The following is a 27818-nucleotide window of genomic DNA, read 5'->3' on the forward strand; positions in this document are numbered from 1 at the left end:
AGGTATGTGCACTAAACTTCAGAATTTCAGACATGCTGTGAGTCTCTCTAGTTATGATGTTATTATTATTATTGAAACGTGCCTTACACCTAGAATCTTAGATGCTGAATTGATTGAGTGACATGACAGGGACCCCCAAACTAGTTCAAAGACTCGTAGTGGTGGTGTTCTTATTGCTGTCCATAAGCGCCTTAATTCAATGTTGGTTAGGCCTATCGATTCCTCTGTGGAACACGTTTTTACACAGGTAATGTGTGACACAAAAAAGTTAGTCATTGGTGCAGTGTACTTTCCTCCACGGTTATCTGGGTCAGTATATGAGGAGCATTATACCTGTATGTTGGGCTTAGCGGATAGATTCAGTGATTGTGAATTTTGTATTTGTGGTGACTACAACCTACCCGAAGCATCCTGGGATAATCTTAGTAATGGTGTTACAGTTGAGTGTTCGCATCACTCTCTAGCTAATAATATTTGTACTTGCTACAATTTTCAAAATATGTCACAAGTAAATGTTTTGCCTAACCTTAATAATACATTTTTAGATCTAGTTTTCTGTACTCAGAACGATGCAGTTGTGTCGATTTCAACTGATATTCTATTGAATACTTCGCAACATCATTCAGCTTATACTATATTATTCCATGCAGCCAATTTAAATTTGTTTCTTAAATATGATGTCTTCTATCATGATATTAAAATATGTAATTATCAAGTTTTAAATGAATCTTCTTCTTCTTTAGATGCAAATCCACTAATGGATGTTAGCGATCACATTTTCCATTAATTCTCTATTTCTTGCAATATGTATCAGAGATTGTATGTCGTTAATCCCTGTCCATTGCCTTATGTTTCGGAGCCAGGACATTTTCTTGCGTCCCATTCCTCTCTTGCCTTCAATTTTACCCTCGATTATAAGTTGGAGGAACTGGTATTTTTCATTTCGCATGATGTGACCTAGATACGCCGTTTTCCTTTTCTTGATGGTTTCGAAAAGTTGGCGTTCTTGGTTTATTCTTTTAAGGACATCTATATTTGTGATTTTCGCTGTCCATGGTATTTTTAGGATACGGCGATAGAGCCACATTTCGAAAGCTTCTAATCTGTTTATATCCCTCGTTTTGAGTGTCCAGCCCTCTACGCCATATAGCAGCACTGACCACACGTAGCACTTAGTAAACCTTAGTCTCAGTTGAAGATCGAACTCTGAACAAGTCAGTACCTTCTTGAATTTTACGAAAGCTTTTAAATGAATATTTAGCCTCAATTCCTTGGAACAAGGCATTAGATGAATCAGATATAAATTGCTGCTTAGAAAATTTTTACCATATTTTATATGATGCCATCAATATGTTTGTTCCTATCAAATGTTCTCACAATAATTAGTGACACACCAAATTAGTGCTTTCTGTATAGCAGCAGCCTCGGCTGTAAAAATAGAACAACATTCAGGAATTCGATATTTCTCAACATAATTGCTGTTTGAAACAAAAGCGAAAAAGTACTTTCAACAGTTTTTGAACCATCTGTATAAATTATTGTTAAATCTTCCCCTAATTTGCTTAGTATGGATTTGAATATCAGATTAGTTAAAATTGGCAAGTCTGAATAAGAGGGCATTATAATGGTTGGTTTGTCTATCAGAACTTCATAGTCTTGTATGTAAAAAGGAAATTTTGGTAGCTGTAATATATAAGATTGAAATGAATTCGTATCGATAAAAGATTCTGCAAGAGGAGGAGAATTTTTTATTCTCCAGTAAGAATTTGTTAAATTTTCTGTCAAAAGTAAACCTATTTTGTGAACCATAGTTGTATTAAACGATCTGTATGTTATTAGACGTTTGTTGGCTAACATTTGCCTACGTATGTGTAAAGGTGGTTCCTGGGCTTCTGCTAGAACTGCTTGGTTTGGTGAAGACATCATAGCTCCTAGACAAATTTTTATTGATTTAAATTGTATTCTGTCAAGAGTTAATAGATTTGTTTTGCATGTTGAACCGTAAAGAATACAACCGTCATCCAGAATGGATCGTATGTAGAATCTATAAAACATTAAAGAGATATTTTGATCTGTACCCCATCTTTTTTAGAAACGAAACGCAGAAGGTTAACTCCACGCTCGCACTTTTGTTTTACGTACTTTATATGGCTGGACCACAAGAGTTTTTTATCTAGGATCATGCCTAGATACTTATACTCTTCTGCTAAGGGGAAATTATAATCACGTATCTGGCATTTGCCTGTGACTTTTACTCTACTCTACGTCTAGTGAAACATACAATCGAAGATTTTTCTTGTGATATACTAAAACCCATTTGTTTTACCCACTTATTTATGTTACTAAAGCTAAGTGATGATTGACCTGATTGAGGTAGTGAACTCATACTTATATCTAGGGTCATTGATCACAAACACAGGGTCACTACAGGCCAAATAAAACGTAGATTTGATATAGCAAAAGTCGCCAGGAAAGATGCTTAAAATATGAAAGGACTCTCAAATTTTACGAACTCTAAAAATGAGGTTGATCAACGGTTTAATATTCCCAATATTGACATACGTATGTAAATCCTGTACCTTATGATAAGCGGAAAGAAGAAATATAGACGCCACTGAAAAGTTTTATTGGAGAAAAATGTTACGAATTTTGTGGACCGACCATAGGACAAATAATTTAGTTTTAAATTAGCTAAAGATCAGCAAACAGCTTTCCAGCAAAGTCTATCTCCAATAATTAAAATATTTTGTAAATGTTATGAGAAAACATGGAAATACTTATTAGATATATATTATATCTAAGGAAAGGTAAAAGGCCGAAGATAACGAAGAAGATCCTCAACAGAATGGATCGACCAAATTGCAGGACTATGCAAAGAAAATATGCATAAGTTAAAAGAAATGACCAGAGACAGATATCTCAGGAAAATGACGTCACGATGACCACTACACTCCCTCCGGAGGGTCAGGACCGAAGAGAAGAAGAAACAGAGAGAGAGAGAGAGAGAGAGAGAGAGAGAGAGGGAGAGAGTATGAATCTAGGTTACCGATTCTTTTAAATATTTGCTATAGTTAAACGCCCGTATCCTTGACACTGATTAATCCCTATTGATGATCTCTACTCTGTTCTCTTAAAAATTTTAAATACATCTTCCAACTTTGTACTTTTTAAATAAATAATAGAACCTTACTTGAATTAAACTTACTTTTTGTAATAACATAATTAGCTCGTAGGTGACAACTTGGGTTACGCACTAATCCAAGTAGATGTAGGTTCCAAGACTGCTACATCCGATTAGCATGTCGACTGTAAGTGCCGACCATCTTCTACGATTAAAAAATGTTAGTCGTGTTGCGAAACATTTAAAAGGCAATCATACGTGGAACCTAGTCTGCCTCATAGCCTTCCTACGAATTAAGGAGAACATGAGTCCAAGCCACTTTATTGTGCCTAACTGTTTAAGAAGATAGTGACAGTTATATACTACTACCTCAGCACAGATCAATATCATGAAGATCTTCGCCTAAAAGACCTATGCACGGAACCTTCAAAGAGGTTGTTACGCATCATGCCCCAAATAACTTTTAACTATTTGGGGAGTACTAGTTTACAAAACAAATAAAATAATATACATGCGGAGAATAGAAATAAGAAAAAATGCTTCTTATAGAAATCAAAAAGATAAGAAACAAACAACACAAAGTATAAAATTTAAGGGAGAAAAATAGATATGCAGTAGTAATGCATGCTTCAGATATAACAACCTCCAACAAGAGGATAGCAAAATCTAAAAATCTCCAAACGAAGAATAATCAGATCAACGATACCAAATTAAAGCCGGAAAGTTCAGAGAGGAACAAACAATTCGAGAATAAATCGAAAATGTGAAATGAAAATATGATATGATATGATAATATGATAAATATGATATTATGAAAAAAAAATAAAATATACAGGGTGCTTCAAAAATTTATGCCATAAATTAAATCACGCATTCCGAGGACAAAAATATATTGATTGAATTCAACTTACCTTAGTACAAAAGTGTACACAAAAAAAGTTACAGCCCTTTTAAGTTACAAAATAAAAATTGTTTTTTGCATTATCTCCTAAACTACTTGACATTTTGTAATGAAAATGGACACGTTACTTTCTTGTTCTGAAAGCATTTTTCATACAAAACAAAAAACAAAATCTAAGCGCACAGAAAAATTTTAAGGAGTGTGTGGTTAATTCCCCTTAAACTTTTGAGTACGTTCAAATTAAATGAATTTTGTGGCATCATTAGTTTAACACATTATTTTTAAAACTTTTTTGCCTTTTATCACATTTCGAAAAACTAGTTTTTTCCTAGTTGGCCATAAAATTGCAATTAGTTTCTACGGATACAATAATTACAAAGAGTGTCATCAATAATAGTCAATAACTTTAAGCTATTATTCATTGTGTGAATAAGATTAATATTAAAAATTTTGATATTACAATGGCCTACACATTTCGGGAAATGACAGATATGCATTTAACTTTGGGTAAGTTGGATCAGATTAAATTATGATTTCAATAAACTATGGGGAATATCGTAGGTGGATGTCAAGGAAATAGTGCAGCAGCCGCAAGGCATTATGCACTAAAATACCCCAATCGAAATCATGATACTATAACTAACATTATTGTTAGTTATAGTATCATGTATAGTATTGTTAGTTGTAGTATCATGAATCGAAATACACCCGATAGACAATTATTTTTGACCATTGATCGTCGTTTACGGGAAACGGGTACATTCCAACCGCAAGTTGCAGGCAATTATGGTCGTCCAATAATGGATGCAACTGATGAAGACATTTTAGAAATCATTGAAGAAGTCCCTGGAACAAGTACAAGGGTAATAGCTGCTCAACTAAATGTTCCTCACGCAAGGGTTTGGAGGCGTTTGAAGGATCAGCTGCTTAAACCCTATCACCTAACAACGGTTCAAGAGTTATTGGTTGAAGATTATCCTAAAAGGATTGGATTTTGCGATTGGTTGTTAATGGAAAACACTCGAAATAATAATTTTATTAGAAATATTTTGTTTATTGACGAGGGAGACTTCAGTAGAAATGGGATAACAAACCATCCTAACGAGCACATTTGGGCCGACGAAAATCCTCACGCCAAGAAAACGGCTCATCACCAGAGGACTTCCAAAGTTAATGTTTGAGTGAAGTGAATATTGCAATAAGGCAATATGTACCGCAATATGTACCGCATTACAGTAATGAAGTCCGGGAATACCTTTGCAGGCAGTATCCTGGTCGGTGGATTGGAAGGGGTCGTGACGCTCCTATTTCTTGGCCACCCAGAAGTCCAGGTCATAACCCAATGGACCTTTGCTTTTGGGGGTTTATGAAAGAGAAAGTGTATTCTGTAATAATAGAGGACGAACAATAATTGAGGGTTGGAATAATTAAAGCGGCAAATCAATTTCGTCAGAAAAATATGATTTTTCAGCGTATCCGGTTTTCCTTATTAAAACGATACCGAATGTGTATTGCAGAAAATGGGGTCATTTTGAACATTTATTGTTATATCATATTTATAGAGGTTATAGATATTTTTTGTACTTGTTAATTCATTTAAGCCATTTATTTAGTTGCACGTAATTTTTTAAAGGTTAATGAAAAGGGCCGTAACTCAATAAAAACTGTTTTTTGAAAAAAGTGATAGGAGGCAAAAATTTTTTAAAAATAATGTGTCAAACCAATAATGCCATATTTGATTTGAACGTACTCAAAAGTTTGGGGGGATTTAGGGCTGCAGACCCCCCTTAAAATTTTTCTGTGCGCTTAGATTTTGTTGTTTCTTTTGTATGAAAAATGCTTTCAGAAACAAGAAAGTAACGTGTCCATTTTTATTACAAAATGTCAAGTAGTTTAGGAGATAATGCAAAAAAACAATTTTTATTTTGTAACTTCAAAGGGCTGTAACTTTTTTTGTGTACACTTTTGTACTAAGGTAAGTTCTTCTTCTTCTTCTTCACGTGCCATCTGCGCGACGGAGGTTGGCAATCATCATGGCTATTCTGATCTTAGATGCTGCTGCTCTGAATAGTTCAATTGATGTGCATCCGTACCATTCCCTCAAGTTACGCAACCATGAGATTCTTCTTCTTCCTACACTTCTCTTGTCCTGGATTTTCCCTTGTATAATCAATTGAAGTAGGTTGTATCTCTCATTACGCATAACATGCCCCAGGTATTGCAGCTTTCGTGTCTTGATGGTTTCCAATACTTCCATTCTTTTGTTGATTCTTCTCATGACTTCGTTGTTTGTTACATGCTCGGTCCATGATATCTTCAGGATTCTTCTATACACCCACATTTCAAATGCTTCCAACTTTTTAGCAGTCGACGCGTTAAGTGTCCATGCTTCTATCCCATAAAGCAGAGTCGAGAAAATATAGCACCTTGCCAGCCTAACTCTCAAGTCCAATTTTAGTTCTCTTGCACAAAGTACCTTTCTCATTTTATTGAAGTTTGTACGTGCTTTCTCTATTCGAACTTTGATTTCTTTGGAGTAATCGTTTGTGTGATTAATTATTGTGCCAAGATAGTGGTAGTTTTCAACTTGTTCTAAAGCACTACCGTTAATTGTCAGGCTTTCACCATTATTTTGGGTTTTTGATATCCTCATAAATTTGGTTTTCTTGGTGTTTATTGATAATCCATATTCCTCTCCATACTCAACTATCTTGTTCATTAGCTTTTGGAGGTCTCGGAGGTTGTCTGTTATTATGATAGTATCGTCCGCATATCTAATGTTGTTAATTGGTGTTCCATTGACCTTGATTCCTGCTGTTTCTCCCTCAAGAGCTCTTTTCATAATTTCTTCAGAGTATGCATTGAATAGTAGTGGTGACAATACACACCCCTGTCGCACTCCTCTTTTAACTTCAAACTCTTCTGATGTGTGTTCATTAATGCGTACGTGTGCCTGCTTAAGGTAAGTTGGATTCGATCAATTCATTTTTGTCCCCGGAATGCGTGATTTAATTTATGACATACCTTTTTGAAACACCCTGTTTGAAACACCCTAAGAGAATGGAAAAATATCTTAAAAATACTAAAACATATAAGGAGTGGCATCAAACTCGATTCGGTAATACTGTCAGCAATAACACTGTAATATTGAAAAATTATTTCCTAGTAAAAACAGATTCACACCATTAACTAAATGGTGTGGATTTTGAAAAAAATCCGCCAACAAAACTACCCATAATACATTGCAAAACAAATCTCTTGATGTACATATATAACGTTTACATTTTGTAAGGTTTGCATGTTCATTGTAACAGTTTTCATTATAATTCTTGATTATCTGTACTAAAAGTATCGCAAAATCTTTTAAGAAACTTGTCACTTTCTCTTTTCCCGGTATCAATCGATTTATTGAGAAATTTCGTTACAACGTGATAAAATCCTTTCTCTGATCTATTAGAAGTCCCCGTGAACCTATTATAAGTGTTTTCACGTTCTGCCATTCAACCATGATATGGTTAGAACCAAATATGTTTCAACCTGCAGCGACGTGTCCATTCGAAGAGTCACTTACATCTTGTCAATACCCACTTCAATTTTTCAATTGATTAGAATTCATCGACCGATGTTTCAATTGCTTTGGATGTAATCAATCCCGACGTGAGTGTTTAACGTTTATCAACAGGGTCGGTTTCAGTTTAAATAAAAAAATTCGTACATAAATACAACACTTTGTAGACACATTATTAGAAATATACAATGAACATCTGTAATGAAATTTAAAAACACATTGTGTAACTAAAATTTGTGGTGAACTCTCATTAGACGTGGTTTATCTTTGATGTTATTTTTATAAAATTTTGTATAAAAATTAGAAGACCTAAACTAGAGTAGTTATATTTATAAACAATACGATCCGATTCATCACATCATCATTTTTACTGCATATATCACTTGCGAAGTAGGGTGTCTTAATTAGATTTAACACACTTCCAATTTGTTCTGGCTATTCTTTTTATGTCATCTAGTTATCTCATCATCATCCAGAACATTGGAACACGAAACGTGAGGACGCTAATGGAAACAGGAAAAATGGAAGAAATATAAAATGCAGGCGAAGAAAAACAGGGATATGAAGGAACAACTTCTATGGTGATAGGAGAAATGAGACATAAAGTTATGGAATTTAAATCCGTAAGTGAAAGAATATTATAGATAAGAGTAAACAGCAAACTGAACAAGTTGTCCATAATAAATGTCTATGCAGCCACAGAAAACAGTGATGACCAAACAAAACAACAGTTCTGTGAAACGTTAGAAGAAAAGGCCGAGAAAATCCCGGGAGAAGATATACTAATCATTATAGAAGATTTCAATGCCAAAATAGACAAAGAATCACAGTATTGTGTTGCTGAATTTCAAAGATATTAGATTGTTTAAAAATAACACTACACTAGATAATTTTTGACATTTCATTTACATTTTTATTACCTTTGCAACCTAATTCACACCCCTCTAAATACTACTTTTTTTTCTCAAGAAACGTGTAAATATTTCAAAAAGTAATAAATTTAGGCCTATAAAATCTTTATATTTTCAAAAAATTTTTCAAAAATGATTTAATATACAGAGTGTTCCATTTAAAAAACACAACTTTGGTTCATTTCGTTGTTTTGACTGACCTTTTACAATCGAAAATAATTTTAAATCGTAAGCGTCTTTGATATACATCAGTTTTGTTGAAATCATTTTTTTTTTCCTCTTGGTCGTCTCCCTTTAAAAGGTCTCCAATGTTGTATTGTGGCGTTCCAACGTTGGTCTTTTTTTGTCTACCAGTGTGACTTGCGAAGCTCCATACCAACGTTACTCTCCCCTTTGACTTCTTATTCTTAGTTCACCCATTATACTTTGTCTCTGGCACGTGGTAATCTAAATTTTGTACAAAATCTATACAAAAGATAGCTTTTTCACAGTGACGTAAGAGATTTTTATGACTAAATACTTATTTTACTCCTGTAAATGTTGCCAATAATTTTCTTCATACGGGTTTGTCTCGGTAGAGCTCTTCATTTGCTAGTATGACATCTTTCTATTTTTTCTCCTTTTAAATTTTATTTCTTACGTCATTTTTGATGGTGTTGCACCTATGCGACCACCTGGTCGTCAACCTTAAATAAAAAAAACCTGGTCTCATCCGAGAACAAAACATTACTCCAATCCGCGTAATTCCTATGTGTGTGTTTCCTTGCAAAAGCAAGTCGAGCTCTGCGTGTTCCGTGGATAGCTGTGGACATAGGGCTGGTCTTATGGATAATAAATACGCATCATGAAGCCGTCCTTGAATTGTTCACCAACTTACATCTACATCTAGGACTTCGTTCAGGCGATGTTGCAACCCAATTGAAGTTAGGTGTCTATTTCTTAAACACGAAGAAGCCAAAAATCGGTTACCGCGTGCGGATGTGGCTCTCCTATGGCTTGCTTCTGACCTTCTTGTGTAGTTGTCATCTTGATCAAACCACCGAATGGCTCTTTAAACAGCACAATGACTTAAATCTAGCACCTGAGCGACATAATATTGGCTACGACTATCTTGCACTAAAGCCATGGCTTTTGTAGCATCCGTGGTTCTTAATGTGATTTTAATACAACTAAAACTTCTGATCTCAAAATGTTTTTATAAACTCGCAATAAATGGGAAATATGTCATGGATTAAATTTTTTGCACCTGAGTGTATAATTAATACGAGTTTTACAAATAAAAGGCAGATATCGAGCACAGTTCTTTATTGAATCTTGCCCAAGTACTTACTCTCTCAGAGCATCTTCAGGGCCATTCTGTCTTCTTCCATTACCCATAATGTAGCCTCTAGAAAAACTAATTTAAACTGTTTGTCCTTTTGTCTGGTGTCTGTTATTTGGATAATTATATGTAAATGTTTATGATATTCTGGAATATGCTGGATTCTTCTTCTTATTGTGCCGTCTTCTAACGAACGTTTGCGACCACTTCCTTAAACGCTTCCCTATTTTTTGCAACGTGAAATATTTGTTCAACACTGAGGTTAATCCAATCTCTAATATTTCTCAACCAAGATTTCTTCTTTCTTCTCAAGCCTTTTCTTGCATCGACTTTTCCTTGTATGATGACGTGCAGAAGAGAGTATTTATCGTTTCGTAGTATGTTGCCCAGAAACGATGTTTTTCTTCTTTTAATTGTATTCATAAGCTTTCTGCCATGCCCAACTCGTCTTAACACTTATTCGTTTGAGACTTTTGCAGTCCAAGGCATTTTTAGAATACGCCAATATAGCCACATTTCGAATGCCTCTATTTTTTTACGGATTGGACTTTCAGAGTCCAAGCTTCTACCCTATATAGTATACATAACATTCGACGAACCTTAATCTGATAACCATACTTAATTTCTTATTTGTAAACATTGACTTGTATTTTATAAATCCTTTTCGAACTATTTCACTTCTGATCTTTATCTCCTGATTTATACTTGTCGACCCACCTTAACAGTTTATCCTCCAATGTCAGTTGCATATTATCAACAGGGCTTTTCGAGATCACCATGTATTTGGTTTTATCTATATTCATTGTTAGTCCCATCTTTTTGCTTTCTCTGTTAATGATTTCTATAAGAATTTGTAAATCTTCTATATTTTCTGCCATGATTGCAGTATCGTCTGCAAATCTTATATTAATAATGATGCCCCCTCCAATTCTTACACCTTCACTTGATTCCCGTAGTGCATCCTGAAATATTAGTTGGAAGTACACAGTAAATAATTGTGACAATAGCACACATCCCTGTCTGACTCCTCTTTGAATTTCTACTCGGTTTGTCTCACTATCTTTCACCCTTACGACCGCTGTTGTGATTGTAGTATATATTTTTGATTAAATTAATATCATTGGGATCTAGGTGTATATGTGTCAATGCATGTATGAGTTTACCATGTTTACCTCTGTCAAACGCTTTTTCAAAATCAATATAATATATGAATACGTTTTTATTATATTCCCTGCATTTTTGTAGTAGTACCGTCATTGCGCGCAATGCTTCTCTTGTTCGTTTTCCACCTCTAAATCCAAACGCAGTTGAAAAATTTTGAGTAGTATTTTGAAAGTGTGACTTATGAGGCTAATTATTCGGTATTGATTGCAAACTACGTGCTGGATAGCCTACAATTTTTTGACGAACTGCTCCTGAATATACTCTGTGGGCGAAAGTACTTGGACAATATTTAATAAGGAACTCATATATTCGAGCATTCAACCATATTCTATTTATAATTTATACGGCGTGATCGTCTATAGGAAGTACTATGCCATTACATTTGTTTCGGTACTGAAAGAGTGCTTTATCTGGGTATAATATGTTAAACAGGATCGAAAACATACCAAAACCTTGAGATAATACTTTATTTAACTTAAATGTGGAGTCAGTGATTTACAGATTTTTACATAAGAACTTGATATTCTTTTGAACTCGTTATCTTGGACATTCCTTTGATAGCCTTTATTATAGTAATATTATACTGATAATTTAGCCAAAATAAAAAAGTTTTTACTAACTCGCTATTAGATTACAAGCTCATGTGACATTTCTAGGCATTTGGAGATTTGACCCAACATGAATCATATATAAATCAATACTACAATATGTAATAACAGCTTAAAAAACTATTCCGCTAATTCTTATCGGTACTGAAAGCATGGGGATTCAAATTAAGGGTTGTGCCTTAGATTTCTCACCCCTGTTCCAGCCGGAATGTACGGCGTTGCAAAAATATTAATCTATATACCGATCTGAAACTTTGTGTATGAATGCCGTATGTATATTATAATTTTATTTTTAGAATTTACTGTATTTTACTATATTTCCGGTGCCTATTTTTAAAAATAAAAATTTCTCCGATTAAATGCTAAAAAACGGAGAAATGACAACAACGTATACATATTTATATCCCGTTTTATAACATATCTAATAGGAGATTTCTACATCTAAAACCGTACCTGTTGTAGGTACCTTTATCAAAGATGCTGATCAATCTTTTGCGAGGCTGTCGAATAAAATTTAACCCTATTCCTGTATATAGTGACGTCTTGAGATCGATTGAATGGACGCCGCCGTCACTATTCGTTTTGTCTTGCCTCTTAGCTCGGATCTGCACGTGAAAAACAGACATCCGGTGAAGACAGAGTGTGACCCGTTAAGGGTAATCCATGAATAAATTAGCAGGACTTTATTGCTTTGCCGATTGATTGACAATTGATGAATTGATGAGTACTTGCTGTAAGGTGTCCTGCATAAAAAGCTCCTGTCTGAGCAGAGAGACTCGTCAGTGAGAAGATCTCTTTGAACTGATCTAGGTAAGTGTATTAAGCCACGTTTGCACAAACATAATAATTAGTATAATCCTTGTTATTATAGTACGAAAGTTAACAATAATAATTAATTAAGAAAGCGATTTAGAAAGATATGGAAACATATTATTTTTTTTAAATGTAAATTAAATTTTAAATTTATATAAAAAACTATTTTTTAATGCAAAAAAATAGCAAATATAAGAAGAATGGAATAAGTATAAGATAAAAATAGTAGGAATAGTGGCATTTAACCTTCCAAAATAAGATCAAGATGTTGCTCATAAAAGGACAGTGTATTTTCTAATTTATGAATGATGGTGCTAACTGTGAGCGAACACAGTACCAATGACATAAAAGTTGATTACTTCAGTTTCGCATGAACTGTCTAATCTCCAAACACGTGCACATTTGTGATTGATTTACTTTTAGAATTAAAAGCTGAAACATATATACAGTTGGTTTGATTATAAGTAGAAGCTTAATATTTAATGCTTTTATAATTTATGCTTGAAACTTTGTATACTTTTTAAACATCGACGTCCTTCACGAAGGCCGAACGTACTTTATGATACAAATTGTGACACAACTAAAAATATTTGTTTTGCTGAACAAAGCGGTTTAGTGTATGACTTTATAATTAACCACGGAGAAACTACCAAGATAAGTGAGAAATATAGTAAAATTGGTGCAGGGGCTGCAATAGCAATGAAGCTTCGATAGTTATTTTAATACATATAATCTCTTTCAGTTCCCAAATCATAGAATGTTTTTGCTGTTGGGACAGTAAAAGTCAACAAATTTGCTAAGCCTTTAGTAAAAACCGACAAAGACATGAAAAAAAGTAAAGACGTACTTGTGATACAATTGTAAAGACGGGTCATCATGAAATGGTTTAATAGCAAACCAGTGATTGTTGCTCCTAATTTTCTTGGTGTAGGACAACTGGGTAATGGCCAAAGATGGGGAAAAAAATAAACAATACTGTTAGATTATATAACCAAAACATGGGAGGAGTAGATAAGCTTGATTTTTTGCATAATATTTAAAGATCATATATTTGCTTTGTTGGAAACAAAGAAGGCTTACTTCTAGGTGAAACAACAAAAAAATTAAACAGATGGGCGGAATATTTCGAAGATCTAATAAATAGAGACCAACAAGAGGAACTTGAGGCAAATGAGAATTGGCAAGAAGATGAAGAAGGGACGTGCGAGGAACCAACTTTGAATGAAGTCAAAGAAATAATAAGAGACCTAAAAAATAACAAAAGTGCAGGAGAAAGATTGAAGAAAAGGATATTTCACTTGACTCTAATAATTTGGCAAAAGGAGGAAATGCCAAAACAATGGAATAGCGCTCTTATTTGTTCTATCTATAAAAAGGAGACAAAACGGAGAGCGAAAACTGTAGAGGTATAGCACTATTAGTAGTAGTCTATAAAATACTTGCAAAAATAATTAGGAAAAGATTAACAAAATATAACAAAGTGATTGGAGAATACCAGGGAGAGGTTTTAGATCAGGAAGAAAAACTACTGATCAAATAAGTATGTTAAAATTAATACAAAATAATAGCTACGAGCAAAACTTAGGATTACATATGATATTTATCGATTTTAAACAATCATGTGACTCCCTAAATCGAAAGATGCTATATGAAGCCATGAGAACATTAGAAATACCAAAAAATCTTATAAGGCTAGTGAGAATGACGCTTTGGAACACGATGAATAGGCTAACAATGAAAGGAAGCTTTTCAAGACAGTTCATCGTGAATAGAGGTTTAAAACAAGGGAATCCGCTATCAACGAATTTATTCAATCTAGTATTAGAACAAATCGTAAGAAGATCAAATATGAGCACAAACAGGACTATTTTCTAATATCAAATAGTGCATAGCGTACGCCGATGATACGGTGATACTATCGAGAACAAAAAAACATTTAGAAAAAGTTTTTCAGAAATTTGAAGAAGAAGCGAAAAGATACGGATTAATAATTAACCAAACAAAAACGCAATATATGGAAATGAGAGGAGACATAACAAATAATAACAAATATATCAAAATGAAAGGAACAGAGACTGTCTATAGTTTTGAAAAAGTGTCAGAATTTGAATACTTAGGAGTAACCATAACGAACACGGGAAAAGAAGAAAAAGAGATAGACAAAAGATTAATAAAGCGAAGCAGAGCGAAAGGGTCACTAAATTCATTACTGAAAATAAAAACTGTGTCAAGAACAGCTAAACTGCGAGTCTACGAGATAGTAATCAGACCCACAGTGATGTATGCCAGTGAAACATGGATTATGAACCAGCAGGAAGAAAATGAAGTAGAGATCTGGGTAAGAAAGGTGCTCAGAAACATCTTCGGAAGAATTAAGACGGCAGAGAATGTTTGGAGAAGTTGAACGAATAAAGAAATAATGAGGATGTATGGAAAACCAGCAATTACGGCAAAAAAACAAGCCCAAAGAGCTAGATGGCTTGGTCCCATTATACGAATGCCACAGAATCGAAATTTAAAAGAATACTGAAGGAGGGAGAAATAGGGAAAAAAGAAGAGGACGTCCAAAGAAGAAGGGGTTGGAAGCAGTAAAGGAAGACTTGTCAGTAATGGGCGTGAGAAATTGGAGAGAGAAAGCAAGGGACCGAAAAAAATGGAGGGAAATATATATATATATATATATATATATATATATATATATATATATATATATATATATATCTATCTATATATATATATATATATATATATATATATATATATATATATATATATATATATTATTGTGATATTTAAAGTCTTGGTGCGCCAAGCAATAATTAGCTAATTAATTTTTTTGATTAATTAAAATTATTTCAATGATATGATTATGACTCTATCACAATTTTTAATTCTTTTATCTCAGGGTTAAATTCGTGCTTTAATATCTATGCTATTACATGTGAAAGGTAAGGTCCAGAGAATACCGGAATAATAAAAAACACATATGATCTAACACTATATATTGAAATAAAAATAATGAAATAATTCACACTCAAAAGTTTTCAATGAACAAATCTCATATAATGATTCTCAAAAATTTTATTCTACATACGAGAATAATCAAATTAAATGGTACAAACAATATTAATTGAAATCTCAAAATTCCGAACTATTCTAACTCTCCTAATCAAAATATTTATATCCTTTCTAAATTAAGTGTAAAAATTGTGTTATCAATGAAAGAAAAAACTGCAGAAAACAAAATATCTCTCTCTGATGATGAGTGGTCCAAATCCTTGTTCCTTATAGACTGTATTATCTCCTCTCAACCGCTCCCTATGTAATCAGCAATCTTACACCGATTGTTGCAATATCGTCCTTAATGATCTCCTTCAAAAGCACAAATCATTCAAATTATGATAGCCTTTTCTCCTCTCGATAAACTGAATCTCTCGTTGGCCCGAGTGAAAAATGACTCTTGGAATATCTTCTCTTTACGATAAACTGAATCTCTCGTTGGCCTGAACAGTGACTCTTGGAATATAAGTAGAGAAATATGACTTACAACATTTGCTGCTTCAGCTCCTGTCAGATACACTAACTCCACAAAAACTCACCAACATTCAACACTACTGCTTGCTACATTTCAGGAACCGCCAGAGAACAATCCCTGTTCCTCTTACAGACTTGGAAACCAACTGACCCTCTTTTTTCTCTCCTCAATCTCGCTAAACTTTTTCCTACACACTTATCCCACCTTTTTCAATCTCCGCCAATCAAAACTCGTCACAATTCCCCCATTTTTTCATTTCGATAACAAACAAATTTTTACCTATAATTATAAATTTCCTAAAACTTATTTACAAATAATATTTTTCTATAAATCTTAAAAACTAACAAAAACCTCTTTCTATAATCCCTTCTATTGTCTTTAATCACTGCATTAATGGATTTTGAAAAAACCCCGTTCAATTCTTTGGCTTTCACTTAAACTTATGCGGGTCACTCAAGTGTAACAAAGAAATGATTGATGTAAAGCTTACACTTTGTTTAGTACAGGAAATCCAAGGATTTAATAACTTTCCTTCTCCGAAATGTTTGTTGGATATTATCCTACTTATCTGAATTATTTTAATGTTTTTGAACTTTGAAATATTTTTAAACAAACCAATATTTTCTTGATTTTACATATCATAACAAATCCCCGCCATTTGATCTGCCGAAAACTCTTTGTTAAATTTTAAAATGACAAAAGTTTTCTAGGATCAAATTATTTCACTATATTATTAAAATCTACTTATGATACTGACAAATGTCGTGAATGTTAAAATACCCCGTATATTGCCTGTCTTTATACGGGATTGGATATATTTTCGTTTTAAATTTTTCCAAGTATTTTCCCTTAAAAGAAAGTTCATAATTTTTAACCACTTGATTTACTTTATTAACAAAATCTCCATGGTTTCCTAAAATCTTCTCTATTTCCTTCTCCATGTTTTTTCCACAATTTATTTTTCTTTCATCCACCTTTTGTTCACATGTGTTCACTGTCCATAATACTTCTTCACAAAATTCTGGATTCTCGTCCATCAGTGCCATTTTTTCTTCTGTTTTCTTTTTATCCTCTAATTCCCTTTGGTATTCCGAGCACCATGTTTCTATTCCTTTCACTTCTCTGATGATACCTTCTTTTTCTTCCTGCTTCCATTCTGTTTTATCGTCGGTTGCCAACAAATCTTCTGTACCTTCTATTTCCTGTTTTTCTCTGGTCTCCATCTTATTTTCCTGCTTTCTTTTCGAACTCTTCTTCTTTTTCTTCCTTCTCTTTTTCTTTTCTGTTAGATCTTGTTCTTGTACTTTCGGTTTATCCTCTACAGTCATATCGATTTCTTTGCGTTTTTCCTGTGCATTGATCCTTCCAGAATTTGTTTTCCTATCTGTTTGCTTTTCTTCTCCTGTGTTGTCTGGTTCTGCTCTGATTTCCAGTTTATTTTCCGAAAAATTTATGGTGATATCTTTTTTCCTCAATTCATTAATTCCCGCTATCATATCATGATTTAAATCTTCAATCACCACACATTTCATAATATGGAATTTGTTTCCCACTCTTATCTGTACTCCCAAGCCTTCGTTTACTGTCGTCAAATTTTTATTGTTTGCACCCACTAAATCAACCCTAGGAATCTTATACACAAATCTGTCCAAATTTAATTCTTTTACTAGTTTTTTATTGATTAGCGATATCTCCGATCCAGAATCAATCACAATTTTAATCGCTTTATGTTTTATAAATGCATCTAAAAATATTAGATTAGAATTAGAAATTTGTCTGTCGTTTCCTATTGCTACATGATTCATCTCCCTTCTATTTTGTTGTTGGAAGCTCTGGTTATTTCCATCGTCCCTTTGTTCGTTAGTATTCCTATTCGGAGGATTTTGTGCATCTCTATTCCTGTTGTGATTTTCATATGTTCTCTGTTGTGTGTCATTCCTGTTATCGTAATTTTGTTGTCTATTGTAATTATTGTAATTTCTCGGCCTATATTCGTTTGTTGATCTGGGATGTCGGTTTCTCTGGTCATAATTTGATGAATACCTTCTTTCCGGTCCATTATATTGGTCATGTTGTCTTCTATTTCTCATTTCTTTTCTTTTCGCTTCTTTTAATTGAAGGAATTGGCACAAACTATCAATATCTTGATAGTTTCTCAAAATCACGTGATCTTCCAACGTTTCCTCAAAATGTCTGCTGATCATTTCTACCAGCTGTTCGGTAGAATATTTGTATTCTAGATATTTTGAATTGTTATATATCTGCAAAGCATATCTTTCTTCAGATATTCCCATTTTTTCGTGATATTTTCCATTCTGTAGCTCTTGGTTGATTTCTCTCTGTTTATTTTTCCCCCAGAAATAGTTGAGAAATTTATTTTCAAAATCTGTCCAATTTTCAAACTCATCTTCCTTGCTCTCATACCATAACGCTGCTCCTTCTTTCAAATGGTTTCTAATTGTTTCTTTGCAATCGTCAAAATATCTAATATGTTGTAATTTGGTTTTCAAATTTTTAACAAACGGTACTGGGTGTGTTTTCCGAATATCCCCGCCAAATTGTATTTTCGACTCGCTTGTTCCATGGATGATAATTTCTTTTCTCTCTACCCCTCTTAGTTCAATTTCTGCCATTTGTTTTTCATTTTGCTTTAATCTTCTTTCTATTTCCTTCCTGTCTTCTTGTAGCGCCATTTCAAATTTTTCTTCTAACTGTTCTAATTCCTTTTTCTGGACAGTCTTACTATCTTTCATTTTAGTTTCTATTTCTTCTCTCTGCATCTCTAGTTCCTTTCTCTGGCAATTTTGTATCTCCTTCATTGTATTTTGGATATCTTTAATCTCTGTCTCTTGTTTTGCATTCTTTATGGTTATTTCTTCTATCTGTTGTATCAGTTCTTTCTTTATCCCCTCAACACATCCTTTAATTTCTTGTTCATAGTTTTCCAAACGCTTCTCTATATTCCTGTTATTTAGTTCTATTGCTTGCCTTGTTTCCCGTTGGTTTTCTTCCATTGTTTGTTTCGTTTCTGCCATTGTTTGTTTTGTGTCATCCATTTTTTGTGATGTTTCTTTTTGGTTTTTCTCTATTGTTTGTTTTGTTTCTGCCATTGTTTGTGACTGGAGTTGCATTAGTTGTAATATTTTATCTATTCCTGATAGTTCTTTTCTCTCCTCAACTATTGTCACATTTCCTTCATTATCCGATACTTCTTCCAAAATTGTTTCATCTTCTCTGTTATCCTCCTTCCTTTCCTGCATTTTACTTTGACTCCTTGTGGTCGACATGTTGTTTCTTTTCGTTACTGTTTTTGTCCCCGCCAAATGTGAAATTTTACAACACTCTATATGTTTCAGAACACGACAATATTTCTCCCCAAATGTATTAAATTTTCACGACAAATATCAAATATGCAATCAGTAAAATTCAAATAATTCAAAATAAATATCAAATGTACGATTGGTAAAGAAAATAAAATCAAATAATTCAATAGCAGTAAATATCCACTAACTACGATCAATCAATAAATCAAATTTTTATTCCCTGGAAAAATTGTCAAAATATTTTCAAATTCAAATTCCCTCAATGTTATATGTTTTTATCTCTGGATCACCTGTACTTATTCCAGATCTCTTTCCCTTCCTTCAAATGTAAAGCTGCGATATTTTCAAGCCCCACGTTTTGGAAGCCAGTTATTGTGATATTTAAAGTCTTGGTGCGCCAAGCAATAATTAGCTAATTAATTTTTTTGATTAATTAAAATTATTTCAATGATATGATTATGACTCTATCACAATTTTTAATTCTTTTATCTCAGGGTTAAATTCGTGCTTCAATATCTATGCTATTACATGTGAAAGGTAAGGTCCAGAGAATACCGGAATAATAAAAAACACATATGATCTAACACTATATATTGAAATAAAAATAATGAAATAATTCACACTCAAAAGTTTTCAATGAACAAATCTCATATAATGATTCTCAAAAATTTTATTCTACATACGAGAATAATCAAATTAAATGGTACAAACAATATTAATTGAAATCTCAAAATTCCGAACTATTCTAACTCTCCTAATCAAAATATTTATATCCTTTCTAAATTAAGTGTAAAAATTGTGTTATCAATGAAAGAAAAAACTGCAGAAAACAAAATATCTCTCTCTGATGATGAGTGGTCCAAATCCTTGTTCCTTATAGACTGTATTATCTCCTCTCAACCGCTCCCTATGTAATCAGCAATCTTACACCGATTGTTGCAAGTATATCGTCCTTAATGATCTCCTTCAAAAGCACAAATCATTCAAATTATGATAGCCTTTTCTCCTCTCGATAAACTGAATCTCTCGTTGGCCCGAGTGAAAAATGACTCTTGGAATATCTTCTCTTTACGATAAACTGAATCTCTCGTTGGCCTGAACAGTGACTCTTGGAATATAAGTAGAGAAATATGACTTACAATATTTTGCTGCTTCAGCTCCTGTCAGATACACTAACTCCACAAAAACTCACCAACATTCAACACTACTGCTTGCTACATTTCAGGAACCGCCAGAGAACAATCCCTGTTCCTCTTACAGACTTGGAAACCAACTGACCCTCTTTTTTCTCTCCTCAATCTCGCTAAACTTTTTCCTACACACTTATCCCACCTTTTTCAATCTCCGCCAATCAAAACTCGTCACAATTCCCCCATTTTTTCATTTCGATAACAAACAAATTTTTACCTATAATTATAAATTTCCTAAAACTTATTTACAAATAATATTTTTCTATAAATCTTAAAAACTAACAAAAACCTCTTTCTATAATCCCTTCTATTGTCTTTAATCACTGCATTAATGGATTTTGAAAAAACCCCGTTCAATTCTTTGGCTTTCACTTAAACTTATGCGGGTCACTCAAGTGTAACAAAGAAATGATTGATGTAAAGCTTACACTTTGTTTAGTACAGGAAATCCAAGGATTTAATAACTTTCCTTCTCCGAAATGTTTGTTGGATATTATCCTACTTATCTGAATTATTTTAATGTTTTTGAACTTTGAAATATTTTTAAACAAACCAATATTTTCTTGATTTTACATATCATAACAATATATATATGTATATTATTTATGTTTTAAAATTTAAAATTTATATATAATATAAGAATTTAATGTTAAATGAAAGGCCAAATATCTTACCATGTCGAGATAGTATTATGAGTTTTTTTCATGGTTTTTCCTCATGATTTACTGTGAGATCACTAGCTGTAGAACTTTCTGTCATCGGTGCACGTCGTTTGCCTTTTTTAAGACAAATTACGTGCTATGATTTTTCTGACAGGTATTAATGAGTTAAAATTGATTTCTTGTAAACTAATGAACTCTTTCAATAAAGTCTTCCGAGGAAATAGAAACTCAAAAATATTAATAATATCATTTAAAGTCATCTACTTCAAAATGTATGATATATGTCTAAATTGTCAATATGAATAAGTTATATTAAAGATGAATAATGAAGAATTTTATTACCGAGTAAAAACAAAAATTAATTAATTTGTATTTTGAGAAGGATTTCGAAGTTTAAATCGAAATGTCAAAATAAACTTAATTTAGTAAATTTTGGCTTATTTCAAATAAAATTAGTAAATTGTATGTACATATACAAATAATGTAAATGGAAGATTACCAAGAAAACTTGTCACCTTAGGAGGAAAACAGAGAAAAGACTGACCGAGGACGAAGTGGAAAACTGATAGAATAGAATAGAAATATGCTTTATTGTCACTGAAAAGTGTACAATTTTATAGACAAATCTTAAAAAAGTCAGAATATAAGAATAACAATTAAAATTTACTGAAATTACATAAATCGTCAATATAGCCAACTAAAAGATAATAAAAATAAAATAAACAATCCATTACAAAATTTAAATTAATTCCAAATTGCCTTACGAATTAATAAGTTGAAGTTGCTGCATGTGGTACCCATATATATATATATATATATATATATATATATATATATATATATATATATATATATATATATATATATATATATATATATATATATATTAACGTGATTATTTCGACCAAAAAACAATTTATAAATATTTTGGAAATATCGGGTATGTGGTCTATATTAAATAAAAATCTTTGTTTTTTCTAAAGCTCAATATTTCGCCATTTATTTAATAGCTTCATCGGGAGTAACTGTAAAAAACAAATATTTCAAAAACACTGACGTACACTTAGATTTACAATACTTACAGAAATTAAAAGATTATACACATAAATAAAATTGAATATTAAAATAACATTATTGTTGATGAAACTGTACATTTAATAAAATGCATGTTAAAATTTAAAATATCTTTGAGCTCGTTCGTTAACAATAAATAAGATGGAACAAGTAAAAATTATTTCAAAATACAAAAAATAACAATGTAAGAAAACATTAGGGGAATAGTATTTCTTTAATTAATCATTAAGGCTAGTTAGTATGATTAATCATTAAGGTGAGTGTAGTTTTAAATTTTGTTTAATTTATTTCAATATATGTTGCTTAATTGCCCCGTGTCTGTTTTATAATTTAAAGTTTGTTTATTTTTGTTAATGTGGTACATCTCCAAAAATAACCTACTTTTGTAATTTTCAATCTGTGCCAAAATACGAGCATTGTTGTAGTCTAGCAGATGACCGGTGTTTTTATAGTGCTCGACAACTGCGCAAGAATTTTTTCCTAAGCGGCAATCACTTTTATGCTAACTTACTAATTCTCAGGTTCATTTTTAATATAATAACACTTATTTCAGTTTCAATGAAAAATTTTACTTCCAAATTTTTGGAACACCTATGGGTTCCCCGATTAGTCCCATCCTTGCTACTATTGTAACTGATCATCTCTTAGACAATGTGATCACACAATTACCTTTCGAATTACCATTTATATATATAAATATGTCGATGACATCATATGTGCAGTTCCATCTTATCACATCAATACCACATTAAACATTTTTAATTCATTTAATGAACATCTTCAGTTCACAATTGAAACCGAGACAGATCTTAGTATACCATTTTTAGACACAAAGGTAATAAGAACAAATGACAATATTCTGACATTGGATTGGTACCAAAAGCCAACAGCATCGGGAAGGTATATGAATTACTTTTCAAACCACACCACTCGTCAAAAACATAATACAGTATTGGGTATGAAAAACAGGGTAATGTCAATTGTTGATGATAATTTTTTACAAAAAAATCTGGACATATTATATAAAGTTTTTCTAAACAACGGCTATCCTAAACATATTTTAAAAAAACTCATTTACAGCAGTAATTTCTATGATGGTCCTGTCCTTGACTCTAACAATGAGTCAATCAAATACAAAAAACTCCCCTTTATTAACGGTCTAACTCAGTCTGTCGTATCCATATTTAAAGATGTTTCCAATATTAATATAGCTAAATACAATACCATAAATAGCAAACAACTTTTTTCTAAAATTATAGACGCAGTACCAACCTTATATATGAGTAATGTGGTATATGAAATACCGTGTCTAGGATGTGAAAAAAGCTACATTGGCCATACATCGTAGTGGCTAAAACAACGTATCACACAGCATAAAAGTGATTGCCGCTTAGGAAAAAATTCTTGCGCAGTTGTCGAGCACTACAAAAACACCGGTCATCTGTTAGACTACAACAATGCTCGTATTTTGGCACAGACTGAAAATTACAAAAGTAGGTTATTTTTGGAGATGTACCACATTAACAAAAATAAACAAACTTTAAATTATAAATCAGACACGGGGCAATTAAGCAACATATATTGCAATATATTAAACAAAATTTAAAACTACACTCACCTTAATGATTAATCATACTAACTAGCCTTAATGATTAATTGAAGAAATACTATTCCTCTAATGTTTTCTTACATTGTTATTTCTTGCATTTTGAAATAATTTTTACTTGTTCCATCTTATTTATTGTTAACGAACGTGCTCAAAGATATTTTAAATTTTAACATGCATTTTATTAAATGTACAGTTTCATCAACAATAATGTTATTTTAATATTCAATTTTATTTATGTGTATAATCTTTTAATTTCTGTAAGTATTGTAAATCTAAGTGTACGTCAGTGTTTTTGAAATGTTTGTTTTTTACAGTTACTCCCGATGAAGCTATTAAATAAATGGCGAAATATTGAGCTTTAGAAAAAACAAAGATTTTTATTTAATATAGACCACATACCCGATATTTCCAACATATTTATATATATACATATATATATATATATATATATATATATATATATATATATATATATATATATATATATATATATAAATATATATATATATATATAAATATATATATATATAAATATATATATATATATATATATATATATAAATATATATATATATATATATATATATATATATATATATATATATATATTCTACTACATAAAAGTACTGTAATTTCTTAATTATTCGTTAAAAAACTCTTCTACTGAATAATATGGTTTTTCAGATAGATAGGCTTTTGTCATTTAACAGAACTTCGGGAAAGATGTTACAGATTTAAGTTGTAAAGGGAGATGGTCGTGTATTTTTTTTGCCGAATATAATATAGATTTCTTGACTAACTCAGTAGACGGGATAGGTAAACAAACATCGAAGGTTAAATTTCTGGTGGAGTAGTCATAATTAGGTCTTGCTGGAAAAACATGTAGGTGTTTACGAATTAAGCAAACAATTTTTAAAATAAATAAAGAGGTAATAAAAATTCAGTAAATTTTGAAGTAGCTTCTGCAATGTGTTGTTTTTTTGAGGCCAAACAGATACCGTATTGCTCTTTTTTGTAATTTCAAAATAACGTCAGATTGGATAGCTGTACCAGAATCCCAAAAAGAAAGACATTATTAAAGATGAGACTCGAATAAAGAAAAATATATTCTTTTGGAATATGCTAAATTGATTTCATACGTACCAGATCTTATTGCACAGCAGTTGCACAGCAGGCAGAAGATAGTTTCCTACTTAACAAATCGAGCATTTAAGGTTGCTGTCTATAAAAAACCAAGAAATTTTACAGAATCAACGATATTGGTCTGGCTGTTATTAAGAAGGAAGGATTGAAGAGCTCCTATAAGTAGATCAGAAGTTATAGTTGCATTAATAGTTGCAATATTATAGTTTCTGCAGGTGACACTGGTATCATTAGCAAAAAAGAAAAACTTTTTCATTGATTTTTAAATAAGTGATGTCATGAAGGAAGAGTTGTACGAAGGAATCGGCATCAGAAACTAGAAAAAAGACAATAGAAAAGAACGAAAGAAGGTAGAAGATGTGATAGCCAACGAAAATCAAAACTTTTTTTGTGACATCCCAGTTTTTTAAATATTTACTTTCAAACTATAAAATATATAAATTTTCTAAACCGATTGAAAGTCGGAAAAAACAGCAAAGTGGTAACGACAAACAAGTGTTATATAAATGTTAAATAAATGAAAATATGCCATAAATAAAACTAAATAATGACAAAAGATTAAAAATGAAAAAAATAAATAAATAAAAAAAAACAATATGACAATATGAAAAGAGGTTTTAAATGGCCAATCAAATATTTTTCATAGAATAAATACCTCAAGTATTTATAATCCACAATAAAGTTAGGTAATATAATGAAATATACACAAAAGCAAAGATAGTAGGTACATGTATAGTAAAATTATTTGCCTCGACCAAACTAATAAATTCGATATACATACTTTGAAAGAGGCAAATAATTTTACTAAATACAATTTTTCTATTCCCTTACATTCCAAACTAAATCAAAATAAAAACATGCCAAAGCCAATGTCTTAAAAAAATGTTTTGAAAAAATTGAAACTTAAAAGAAATCAAAGAAAACGGATGGACTGTGAATAAACATAAAATTGTGTTCATAAAGACAACATAAAAAAGTTTTTGAATTATAGAAGACATATTTGCAATCACCAGAAAATAAATATTAAGGCAAATACACAAGGAAAATATTAGACAAGAAAAGAAAAAAATGAAAAAGTAGGTACAATTAAATATTTCGCTAAACAATTTGGCAATTCAATTAATATAATAAATCAATAAAAATATATAGTGAAAATCTTAATTTAACAGTTTATACAATATTAAAGTAAAAACATAAATCTGATGCTTTCATTCATCATTTAAAATATTATAATACAAAAGAAATAACAATAAATTTTATAATAAATAGGATAGAAAATTTTCAGACTTACCAAGAAAAAATAATTACAAATAACGCAAATATTGTTGCGACAGAACAAATAACAGTCATTATTCAAAAATCACATCGGCTACATTATTTACCGAATTCTAAATAATCAGCAGCCTTACCGCGCGAAGTATCATTCCAACCCGTAAACATACACTCTACCAAAAACTCAAAAAATATAAAGTTAACAATATTCACATGTCAGAAGGTCCTTAAAGAAATCCTCCGGGCGCTTCTCACCCGGAAGTATTATCTCAAACCGAAGCGGTGTCTACTGATCACCATAACAAACATGAGCGGTAAGTCGAGGCGGCAAAGATCTTTGAAGAATAATCAGCAGTGTCAGAGATAGAGAGATGGGACAGACAGAGAAAGATAGTATGGGGTGGTATGTGTAGTGGGCTACTCGCAGCGGACAACGCGCACAACGTGGGGTGTCAAGCGGCGAGAGAGTTTGGAAAAAAAGAGGGGAAGGACGATAGTGATACCCGGCAGAGGCGTACTAATAGACACTGTTGAATGCGTACGGTAATGATTGATTGTATGGTTGGCAATTCGGGATTTATGAAATCATCTCACTGAAAGGTTTGCCGAAGGCTACGAAATTACACAATAAGTGTAAATAGATGTCGGGGAAAACAAACTATTTATAAATTTTGAAATTAAGATTTAAGTCTAGATATTTTATATTGTATGTATATCAATATAAAAGAATATTCGGAATATAAAAAAATTATAATTTCTTAAAAATATTTAAAAATTAAAAAAAAACCTTTATTGCTCATATATTTATATGATGAGCAGATACCTACACTTTCGTCCGGAATATCGTAATGAGTTCAGTTTTACGTTAAATTTTTACCTGAAAAAATAACACTTTCGTCCAAGTCAAATATTTTTGCATATACACTTTCATCCAGAGGTCGAGCTACGCGGGGATCAATCCCATAATTATAAAAAAGTTGTCTTACTGCGTTATTAAATTTATTATCTTAGAGTAGTGAATTTGGTTTACAACTTAGAATATAAATAACAAATAATAATAAACTTACTTAAAAACTAAAATAATGGCATGTATTTAACATATACCAGCCAAGTAATAGTTTTTTCATTAAAATTTTCTATTTTACTTTTCAAAAATTTCTCATGAGCTACAGTTTTGTTATTAGCTCTGTTACATTTATGAATACTTTGAATTCTAATATAGATCTCATTTTGATATTGTTTGATAGCCTCTAAAACACGAATATATTTGGATGATATGTATTAAAAGATTTATGTAAATGTGAATGGAAAGATTTACATGCATTGGTTGTTCTCGTAGTTTCTGATGATTTTGCAGCCCAGAGTATCGGTGGAAATGTTGAGTTTTCATCAACATATGTCTCGACTAAATAATCAACAAAAGCATTTAGTTCGACACTCTCTGGCGTAATTTCGATCAGATCAAAAACTAAACAGTCACCGACTTCTTGGTGATCTAGAAAAAGAAGACCAAAGCAATGACCAATCCATTTTCCCACTTCAGTTCTGTTTTTGTAATTATTTGTGAAGCCAAGTTCTTAAATTTTATGCCACCAAGCCTGCG

General features: G+C 31.9%; 1 protein-coding gene across 1 annotated transcript in view; it reads right to left on the reverse strand.

Annotated features, from left to right (window-relative positions):
• The window catches only part of Wnt10 (Wnt oncogene analog 10), a 155185-nt gene extending 128643 nt beyond the window's left edge, over positions 1–26542 (reverse strand). The window contains exon 1 of the mRNA XM_072522791.1: positions 26235–26542. Within this exon, the coding sequence (XP_072378892.1) occupies positions 26235–26293 (59 nt within the window). The 5' untranslated portion in view covers positions 26294–26542. The remainder of the gene's footprint in view (positions 1–26234) is intronic.
• Positions 26543–27818: the final 1276 nt, after the last annotated feature.

The sequence above is a fragment of the Diabrotica undecimpunctata genome, chromosome 2 (genome assembly GCF_040954645.1).
Source record: "Diabrotica undecimpunctata isolate CICGRU chromosome 2, icDiaUnde3, whole genome shotgun sequence".
NCBI classification, from domain to species: domain Eukaryota; kingdom Metazoa; phylum Arthropoda; class Insecta; order Coleoptera; family Chrysomelidae; genus Diabrotica; species Diabrotica undecimpunctata.